This window comes from Halyomorpha halys, unplaced genomic scaffold (assembly GCF_000696795.3).
Source record: "Halyomorpha halys isolate HHAL.00 unplaced genomic scaffold, Hhal_1.1 Scaffold687.1, whole genome shotgun sequence".
In the NCBI taxonomy this organism is placed as follows: domain Eukaryota; kingdom Metazoa; phylum Arthropoda; class Insecta; order Hemiptera; family Pentatomidae; genus Halyomorpha; species Halyomorpha halys.
The window spans coordinates 584,350-595,785 of NW_027114879.1; the positions used below are offsets into that span (position 1 = coordinate 584,350).

An 11,436-nucleotide genomic window follows, 5' to 3' on the forward strand; every position below is an offset into this window, starting at 1 on the left:
CAATTTAGGCCGTTTGTCTAATAAATGTTGCAATAGTCGGAATCTACGAGCAGTTTCTTGTCTTTTTAGTCTTGTATGAGGATTCCATGTCAGTCATTTGTCGAAATGTAGTCCTAAGTAACGGAGTTGGATTTGAAGAAGTGGGGTATTATTGAAGGATACTGTAGGGCAAGAGGTCATGGGTTTATGTCGAAGGGTAAATGTGATTAGGTGGAATTTATTGGAATTTATTTTAATCTTCCAGTTTTGGCACCATTCTTCAAGAGTGGTGATGTGGGATTGGAGGGTTTGGGATACAATGTAAGGATCATTGTTCACTGACAATAGACATGTGTCATCGGCATACGGGGTGAGGATAGTGTTAGGATGGGTTGGGATGTCAGCTGTGAAAACTGTATAAAGGATAGGACCAAGGATATTACCCTAAGGGATGAAATACTTAGAAAATAAAAATCTTCTATGATTAACTCTGAAACAGACATTTCAAATTTGATTTATTGGTCGATTAAGATAGAGTAAGGAAATTACTATATTTCCATCAGATCAAACTTTCAAATAAAAATAATAATAATAATAATAATTGTATATCACTCATATTTAGAATGTTATTTATCTCAGATTCAAGTTTTGTTTTCTTCTGTGGTCTTCAAAGGTAAAAATAAAAAATCATAAAATTAATCATAGAAAAAAGTGATTAATTTAGTTATTCTTTACTGATATTTATTTTTAAAAAAAGTTTATTACTCACCAACAAAATGATAAATTGGTAATAAAATTCATGGCTGAAGAGCTGTCCAACTAAAAAAGTGATTCATGGGTTGGTGGCTGGAGCCAAACTGAAAAGAAGACCAACAATTTTATATTTGATATTACCTTCTATTTGGCTTCACTGTAGATGGGTAATGTGTTGAGGACTGTCCCACTCGCCTGCTCATTCGTAGGTTTGTAACAATTTTTAAGCAAACGGCTCAACCGATTTTCAAGTTTTTGATGGCTCAAAATTTTCACTGAGATCTTGTGATTCTTTTGTAACAATTTGACCTTAAAATACTGAAATTAAGTCTATTAAAACTGCACGACTTTGAATCTGGGTTCTGTTTTGAGTAAACTCAACAACCTATTTTTAAGTGTAATGTCTCAAGTTAATCATCAATATCCCATGAGTGTTTTCAAACAATTTGAGCTCAAAATATTGAAATAATATTTTATTATATTTCATAACCTTCTTAAAAGATTGAGTTCTCCTTGTATAACTGATACAATCAGGACATATAACCTCCACTACTACTATTCCCTGGATTACTCCTTTGGCTTATCACGTTTTTATTTCTTCTACATGGTCATCGAATTTCAGCTCTACATTGACTGTCTGAAGGTTATATTGTTGCAATAATGTTGATCGTGTGTGATGGGCTTTATGTTGGCTCTTGATTATGAATAAAGGTAAATTTTAGCCATGGCTTGGATATAAATTAGACATTAAATATTTGACACATAAAGGTTACAAATATACAATAAAAAATAATTTAATTATAAAAAAAAAACCAACTACAGAAATAACCCTGCCCTGCACACCTATCGTTCCCAGAGTTGGGGTACTATTGCATATTTCCTTAAACATATTAGTGAGTTATACTGAAATTGTGGTCAATAATTAATGAAACTTGGTATAGTAGTCAGGTGTCTTCCACTTTGCGCTACAGATGTTTGCAAGTAAATTCTGTCTCATGCGTCTGTGAATGTATAATCCGATAGAAAGCTCTTTGCATCTGTATGTGTGGACAGAAAGAAAGTTAATTAGCATTTTTTCAGAAGAGTCTTGGGTTTCTCTCAGATTTTACTTCTATACTGTGTTTCATTATTTATTGACAACTTCAGTAACGACTCGCTAATAAGTTTGAGGATATATGCAATAATACTCCGTCTTGCAGAACAAATAGCTTTATAGGTTATTTCCATAGTCAGTTTTTTTTTTTAATTAAATTATTTTTTATCTCTTTGATCAACAAATCAATTATAAAAATCATTTTTAAGCTATTTCTGCAGTACTTCTGATGCTTTGTATTAGTTCTGTTAGATAAGAAATGGCAACATTGGTGGTGTTAATGAGTTAAAAATCCTAGACTATGCACAAGTTAACTTTTTAATATTACCATCAACGTATGATTAATTAAAAATAAACAAGATATAATGCTTCAAAACCTCATATTTTTTAGGTATATATCTTCTCAATATATTTTTTCTTGTTCATTTGTTTCGTGTAATTGTAGTTTGCCAAATATTATATATAGTTTCATTCTATATATTGTTCATTTTCAAGAACATTCTAAATCTAAAACTGATTTTTGGCAAGTAGAGAGTTTGAGTCAATTTGTGAAAGCATACTTCCATTTTTTTCACATTGTCAAAATTCTTAAATTTTAAGTCTATTAAAAAAAACTTGAGGCAGATAAGAACATCGTTTTAGAATTTTCAGAATGGTTGAGCATCATATCATTCGTTGTATCTCAAAACGGGATATATATTTAGTTCAAGAGTTTTAGTTCTGGTTTCATATTAAATTTAATTGTTCTTGCTCAAATATTTAGAGAAATAATATTTAAAAGAAAAATGGTTATTTATGTTTTCATAATTTGATCAAAAGCAGTTCTTTTCAATATTCCTGTTAGTTATTCTACTAACCCTGTAGATTAACAGCCTGAGATGAATATCAGCTCTTCTGATTCCAATTGTTATTGATCAATCTTTATATTTTGTTGATATTTATTATTAAACTTATACTTACATTAGATACTTATTTGACATATGTTTTTTTAGTTATTAATTTTACGTATTAATTACAGGTTGAAAGATATGATCCACATACCTGTTTATGGACTTCAGTCACTCCAATGCTTACAAAACGATGCAGATTAGGAGTCGCAACATTAAATGGTAAACTATATGTTTGCGGAGGTTATGATGGTGCCACATTCCTTCAAACTGTTGAAATGTATGATCCAGCCACAGATAAGTAAGAACCTATTTATTTTCATATTTAGTAGAAAAAAAGGTAATTGTGTTTAATAAGGTTTAGTGTGTATCAGTAAGTATATGCCAGAGAAAAACAATCTTCATCAACTTTATGATTAACAGGATTTGTTCAAAATTTATGTGGATAAATTTGGAAACAAGGTGTTTTTTATAGTTGGGTACTATAGTGGGATAGATGATTTGTCAAAGTTGAATGAATATTTGAGGGTCATAAAGTATTCAGGTAGTTAGGAAACAGAGTAATTAAAACGGTATTGAGTAAGTTCAAGGAAGAGATTTCAACATACTTCTTGTTAAAAATAATGTCATGAGGTAATAAAGGAAGTATGGATTTAATGACTAAAAAATGCTAGGAGTGAAGGAGTATCTCCTAGTAAGTCTAGAAAAAATCTTTTCAAGGCAGTTAAGATATTCAGATCTACAGTATACGAGGTAGGTCTGAAAAGTTTCCCACCTAACAAAAATATAAGACATTTTTTCTATAAATTTTTTTTCTTAGTTCAACATAGTCTCCTTGAAACTCTACACACTTCTCCCAGTGATCCTCCCATTTCTGTAACCCATCCAAAAAGTACTCGGCATTTTTCTCTGCAAAATAATTGTTCACGAAGATGATTGCCTCTTCGTTTGACAAAAATCTCTGTCTTCCGAGCGCAATTTTTAGATGAGGGAACAAAAAGAAGTCGCTGGGGTTAGATCTGGTGAGTAAGACGGATGGTCAAGCAGTTAAAACCATAATTCGTGAATTTTCGCCATGGCAACTACTGATGATGTCTTGGTGAAACTGGATTTTCTTTTTCTGCAAATGTGGTCATTTTTTTCGCAAGTTCTGCAAGTTGTTCCAAGCTTCATCTACAGTAATTAATCGGTGCCAAAACTCGGATTTATTGCGCCAACAGAGCGTTGGAAATGTTCATTCGAATGCATTTTTGGGGTAACATGGGCAAACATGGCACCCAATGTGCGGACAGCTTTCTCATATCTAAATGTTGATTTAATATGTAGCAATCATGTTCTCTTGACTTATTCATAACCTCTATCTCTCTTACTTTAATTCGGCTGTCGCCTTGCACCATTTGGTGAACTTTGGTGATGTTATCCTCAGTAGGTGCGATTTTTGGACGTCCAAATGTTCATCGTCTCCCAAGCTCTTACGGTCACGTTTAAATTCAGCTGCCCGAAATTTCACAGTGGTAAATGATGATGCAGAGTCCCCATACACAGAATCCAACTCATCTTTGATTTGCGTAGGCTATTGCCTTTCGAATACAAATGTTTAATGACAGCTTGCTACTCTATTTTGTCAATTTTCACAAAAACACATCAACTCACTCAACGACTGTTACATAAACACTTCACGTCTAAAATGGATGAAACTTTGGTGGGTAACTGTCAACAGATGAACAACGAAATTCACTTCCTTTTATTTATGATTTCAGCCATCTTCATGTTGCGGTCGGAAACTTTTCAGACTACCCTCATACATGGGAAACAAAAAACAGTATATCCCCAGATCAGATGGCTGGAGGATGTGGAGGACGATCTAAGAAGGTTAAATGTTGAACGATGGAAGGAGAGAGTAGGAGATTGGTTGGCTATGGTGAAGGAAGCCTGGATTCTTGTAGAACTGTAGCATCAGAATAATAATAATATTGTAAAAAGATAGTCCAGGTTGCGGTCCATAAAGGAATCAAAATAGTATAAGAAAACTAATTATTGTTAATCAATAAGCTGTGTAAAAAAATAAATAGTTTTCTTGACCGCCACCTGGACTATCTTCCTACAATCTACTTCATATGGTCAACTATCTTCTTCCAATAATAATAATAATAAAGGTTGTTAAATAAAAAGTTATGTAAATAAGAACCTAAATCAAAATGATGAAATTAATTAAACGGAGTCAATTGTTGAACCATCAAGAGTGATTAAGTTATCACTAAACCTGAATTTGAAGAGGGAATCAGTAAGTCTTTATTGAGTAACAGAAGCTGAAACAGTTCAGTAACAAATTCAGTCTCAGTTTATGCGTGGCCATTTTCAAATGTCAGTTTCAATATTGGTCCACTTTTTCTTTACAACATAAAAGACTGATTATGTTATTAAAAAGGCTGATTATGTTTGTAAAAAGGCTTTCAGTATCAAAGTAAGCTAGGATAAAGTTGTATGGGTTTTAGGAGGGTAATAATTCTTAATTCTGAAAGAATCCCTGAAATACTATTATCCTTTAACTACCCTACCACCCTCCCCTTTGGTTTACTGTTAAATACAGAATCGTCAAGTTTTGCTCCATACCTGATATATTGTCTTCACTCATTAATGTTTTCTATATATTGTGTTATTACTTATATTTATTCTTTATACCTTTTTCCGCATTATATCACCAGATTTCCATTACAATATGTGAAGCCGTAATACTGTGCCAAATCACCTTACAAATTTGTTTGTTTCCAGCTCAGTTTCTATCTGTCACATTTCAGGTTAGCATCATACATTATTTATTTAAATAATCTATTTACATACATTCATACTTTTACGGTTAACTAGTAATCATCCAATCCAAGAAATATTTAGTAGAACAAATTCATGGAATGAAATACACTAAAATATATCTAAATATGCAAAGAATATTTCTGGTAAGTTTCAATTGTTGCTATTAGAGTGTATTATTATTGATAATTGTGTTATGAATTTTATTATTATTATATTATCAACTCTCAATGTTGGTCACATTAATTTAAGGAATGATTTAATATTTTTACTACTGAAAATTAGTTTTTTTTTGTCATTAGTAAACTTAACTAATAATTATTTATACCGTTAATGAATATATTTTTGTAATTTATAGTTTATAATTTATGAGTGCTATTGTTCTCTTTTCTGAATCTAATGTTTATTCTTTGGTTTTTATTTTTAATTGGATATTTTCAAAATCACTTTTATGCCTCTTATAGAAAATGTTATTGCTACATCTAGGATATTAAATCTACATGATATTTTATTTGTTTTTATTAATGGAAAGTCTGCTTCTAGACATCCCAGACCAAGTGCTCATAATATGGTTTATATTCAAGTACAAAACTAAAACTTGAGTGTAAATCAATATGGAGTTGAGAAAGTTCTTAGTAAGGAAACAAATTCTTCATAAACTTCATATATGATGTAATATCGACACATAATTTTGTATATCCATTATATAATAGCAGATATCAGTATACTGGGAATGACATAGTATTACGAAACTTATCTTGACTGATGTGTTGTCAGAAGTCTTCTTCATGGTCTTTGGCTTACTACCTTTAATCATATTGTAGAGGTCAAGTTTTATTCCTAAAGTTTTTTTTTTCACTAATCACTATGTGGATATATTCTTGTGACAATAAGTTTTGTATTAAGATATTTTTAAGACGAAAAAACAGATAACTCTTAAATACTTATTATTAGACAATAATTATTTGCATTTGTGGGTCTCCTGTCTCCCATTATCAACCAAAACTCGCTTAACAATCAACTTGTTAGTTATTTCCACTCCACACTATTACCAAGTTAAATAGATATCTGGAAATCCATGCTGATTTGATGGACTTCTTACTATTAACCACATCGTAGAAGAAAGATTATTAATAGCTTTCTTGAAAAAATACAATCTTTTCCATCTTTTTTTTTAATCATAATGTAAGACCACTCAAATAAGTTAACATCACAAAAGTTTGCAACAGTTGAGTCTACAATAATCTAAATACTTCTGTTTTTTCTAGTTACAAACTTGGTTTTGTTCTAATTTTTATATTTGTTTGCAGATGGAAATTTGTTGCCCCCATGAATGTAATGCGTAGTCGTGTTGCTTTAGTGGCTAACATGGGAAAGCTTTGGGCCATTGGTGGATATGATGGAGTTTCCAATCTTAACACGGTGGAGCTATATGATCCCAACACCGACTCCTGGTCCTTTGTAGCCCCCATGTGTGCACATGAAGGTGGTGTAGGTGTCGGTGTTATTCCAGTCTGTAAACCTGACTCAGAATCATTTTGAAAATTGAATGGCTCACATTATTCTTCATTCTACTTTCACTATTACAGGAAGTGTTAAGTGTACAGATTGTAAAATAATATGAAAATGTTTCCTATTCTAAAGTTATTTAATGATAAAAGGAAACAACATGTAGCTTGAATTATTTGATAATTTAGTTTTTAGGAAAATGTGGGGATCATGTATTGTGTTCCAGTATTTATTTATAAATTTTAATGCAGGTGCTTTTAAAATATTCTGAGGTAATTGTGTACCTTATTGCACTTATTAGAATTTTAAAAACAGTTTGTTTTGCATTTGTTAGTTTTATCAGTGTTCTAATTGAAAAGTTTTTTTTTTTTTATTGTTCAATTTAATTATTTATTTTAAAATTATTATTAACAATATTTAATATATTGTTAACTAATACCTGGCCAGTCGTATATTATAAATTATTTATTTGTATTAAAGTGGTTTTGAGGTATGAGATTTGTTTGTTCAACGGTTTCTGAATTGAGCATTCTAGGAATGTATATATATAATTGTTTATTTTTTAGTTTAAACTAATAGATAACATTGATTCTTAGGCTGTGTGATTAATGCATGAATTTTAATCAATAACATTATGTTTGTTAGTTTTCTATTTAGATAAAATTGATTTGTTAACCATATTAGAGATTTGAAAGTTATGATGAATTTAAAATCATATTACTTAACAAATTTTAAATTTCATTAATGAAGAACTATTCTCAGATCTGTTTTAATTGTTGCTCATGTGCGTGTACATGTATATAAACATCTCTATGTATGTTTATATATTTATGAGAGTGTGTGTGGTGTATGGTTTATGTGATATTTTATCATTAAAAAAAAATAGTAGTAAGAATTACCCATGTTTATAAAACAAAATGACTTAAGTGCCTGAATAATAAGTTATGTCTTTGATTGAAATAATTTTAAATATATGCTTTTAGAGTATAAGACAATCTTATCCAACAATTTTTGTTAATAATATATTATATTTCCTCAGCTACCCAAAGTATTTGTCAAGAAACTTTTTCGAGATATCACTTCATTTACGTTCCTCTGATGCTAAGTAAAAGTCATTTTTTACAAGTTCTTTTCTTGTCCACTGTTGTTAAGACCTTCTAATTCACTCAACTGCTGATTAAGGGTACAAGTTACTGTTAATTCAGAATCGTGAAAATTGAAAAGTGTTTACAGAAAAAAAAAAACTTCTTTGGCAGAGATATAAGCAGTCAACCCATTGTATAACAATAACTTTCTGAAATGATTGTTAAAATCAAAAGGTAGTTGAAGCATATGCGTAACCCAAATCAGTTATTTTTTATATTCCATTGCTGGTTGTCTTAGTAGATATGACCAATATATTAGAAAGTATGTTTGGTTCTTTTTATGTTCCTTTTACTTGGACAAAATTACCTAACTTTTTAAATATTTATGATTTCTGTTACTCAAAATTTGTCTATATCTCCATTCTTCCCCATTATAGTTCCTTGAACTTGAAATATACTCTCAACTTTTACGAATCCTATTTTAATCAATTATTCTATTCTCTATTTGATTATACTATTCTCATGTCTCCTCATTAGAATTTTTGGAATGAGACCGTTTTCATTACACTTTTTTGGCCACTTGTCGCATGGAAAAGGTTTAATTTACTTTGTTGACACGTTTTCTCCCTTGTTATTTAGAAGGATTTTAGAAATATCAACCTGCTATTGAAGCAAAATGGCGAAGGACAAAAATCCTCTGTATTTCTATATTATCATAGAAAAACTGCTTAATTATTAAGACCAAACTTCATATTGTTATTTTTCATAATTCATATTGCTTAGAATCATCAAAAAGTGTTTAGCAACATAAGCTATTATCTGCAATCATGATAAAAAATGGTGGATGTACTAAAGTTTATAATTTGAGATTTATTTTATTTTATTTATCAAAATAGTGGCTAGTGTTTAAATCACATTAATTCTACCAAAGCTGAGCATTTGAAGAAAAGTATGTCTGAGAGGTTAGCTGAAGTACTCATTAAATTCCAGATTTTAAAACTTTGTAGGCTTAGAATCCAGTAAATTTTCTCTATCATTGTGGTACAGAACTCATCAGGTCATAATGCTGTGCAGAAAAATTAATTATGTTTCAAAGAAGTGTATAAAATGTTCCAAGAAATGCTTAATTTTTGAGTTACTCGAAAAACTAAAAACACTATAAGTTATTAGATATTATATTGTATCTATAATAATTTACTAAAATTGACATACATATACAAGTCTATAATGATTTTAAATTGGGAAAAAAAAAGTTGGATTTTTTAACACAGTATTTTTCTTCTATAAATTCCTGAACTATGACTTTACCAAACCTCTAATTGGTTGCCATTTCGAAAACAAAAAATAGAGATGGTAATGGCGCGTTCCGAGAACCATCCAGAGATAATTTGTTACTGTTGTGCTAAATACAAAAAAAAATTGTCTGTAGTCTGGATGAAAAGTAATTTGAAACAAACTGCCTGACTATAACATCTAGTTATGAGGTTTATTTTTGGGTAACCAGTGAGTCAGTTGCCAAAGTTGGAAAATATCAGCCAACTAGTTTATGTTGATTATGGGCCTCGTTTAGGGGATTGAAGGCAGACAGATTTTTTTTTTATTTGATCTTAAAACATATCTCAAATGCTGAAGAGGAATTAAATTTCTACTTTTCTTAGTCGACTTAAAAGATTCATTAGTGTATAACAATGGACTAAAATAAGGCCTTGGAACCCACATGGTTTTTGTATTTATGTACTTTTAATTATTTATTTGATACCAGATCAGCCTGCTGGGCCTTATATGGTTAATATAAGAGGTACATTTTTTAAAAAAATTTATTTACTCATTTATTTCCTACAATAAAAATAATTGAAAAACTGGAAGTGGACAGCCATGTGAGTACAAATTGTGAAAAAGAGAGAGAAATGCTTTATTCATCCATGGTCCCTAAATACATTGGGTTGCTACATTATACAGCATACTAGTCAATCCGTGATCGGACACATATAAATAACATATATTTACATGATATAATAAAAAAGAAATAAAACAGTTTTTTTTTTTTTTTCCCACAGTTTCCTTTTACAATCAATTCCAGTATACATATTAAACACAAATATTTCAATTTATTCCTTTTTCCCTTCTCTTTCTTGTTCCTTCCATTTCACCTTTTCTTTCCACTTCACAATTATTACTTCATTTGATCGACAAATTCGCTCTCTCCAATCCACTTTTTCAGATCCTCTCCAGTGATCCGTTAAACAAATTCAACATTAGATAGCAATGTGAAATCAAACCAAAGAAATAATAGTCACATCAGTAGAACAGTTTACAGAAAAACAAACTAATAAATACATTTTACCAAAAAAAAACTGATTTATAGAGTTAAAAGAAAATATAATAAATAGTTGGTTAAAAGAAATACTTGACTGGATAAATAAGTTTAAAAAAATAAACAAAAATAATAATAAAATAATTTAATGAATAAATAAGTTAAAGGTCACATACTAAAATAAATAAATAAAAATGAATAATCTCAAAGCTTATTGGGGACATCCGGAACATTCGAGAGTCACTGGGCAATGGACCAATGCTGCAGTGGAGCTTACCATTGACAGCGGATCAGACCCAGTCCTCGATACCTCCTGGGTGCGGTTTTAGCAGGAAGCCCAATTAATAGAATAAGAAAACAAAGACAATATTTTGAAGTTACAGGTTATGAACAGCAAACTTGCCCACCGTTTCGAAATAGACTATATTCTGGTTGAAGGCAGTTCTTTAAAAAAATAACAATTTATAAGATCTTCCTGTTTGCCTCTTTTGATATAAGTATCTTACGAAAAACACCTTCAAGCAGAAATGTATTTACACAAAAATATTCTGGAAAGGCTCAATAATACAATAGTTTATACAATTTTTTAAAAAAAAATTAACACTTATTTTTACTCTAATAAAGTGCATGGCATTTCCCTGATTTTAATTTATTGAAGCATGCTTACCTTCTTGTCCCTCTCTCCCTAATCAGTACTATACTTTTTGTTAAGCTCTCTTTTGTTAATTCTATATAAAAACTGTTTTTTAAAAATAATAGCATTTTCATTAGCATATTTGTACTAATTTGGAAGTTATCCAAATGAGTTTTATTTGAAATTAGTCGAGTACTTCAGAGGACTTGTGTGTTTGAAGTACAAGTAGATCATACTATTGGCATATAATTTACTTGTACTTATCAAATTTGAATTGTTTTGACAAGATTTATTTAATTCTACTATCATTTTCAAATTGAATAATTACTAAATGTCTTTGTGTCTTCAATAACAGACGGAACATTGCAATCAGG

At 30.2% G+C, this 11,436-nt stretch overlaps 1 protein-coding gene across 3 annotated transcripts in view; it reads left to right on the forward strand.

The window, feature by feature from the left end:
* Nucleotides 1–9,940, forward strand: part of KLHL18 (Kelch like family member 18) — a 22,799-nt gene extending 12,859 nt beyond the window's left edge. Inside the window, exons 9-11 of one of the 3 annotated variants that reach the window (XR_001343835.3) lie at nucleotides 2,844–3,013; nucleotides 5,418–5,510; nucleotides 6,831–6,967. Coding sequence is in view for 2 of the 3 variants with exons in the window: in XM_014428005.3 (XP_014283491.1) it covers nucleotides 2,844–3,013; nucleotides 6,831–7,062 (402 nt within the window). In the remaining variant the exon portion in view is untranslated. Of the gene's footprint in view, nucleotides 1–2,843; nucleotides 3,014–4,472; nucleotides 4,634–5,417; nucleotides 5,511–6,830 lie in introns of all 3 variants that reach the window. The other 2 variants (XM_067051998.1, XM_014428005.3) reach the window with 2 other exon arrangements.
* The last annotated feature ends 1,496 nt before the right edge of the window (nucleotides 9,941–11,436 follow it).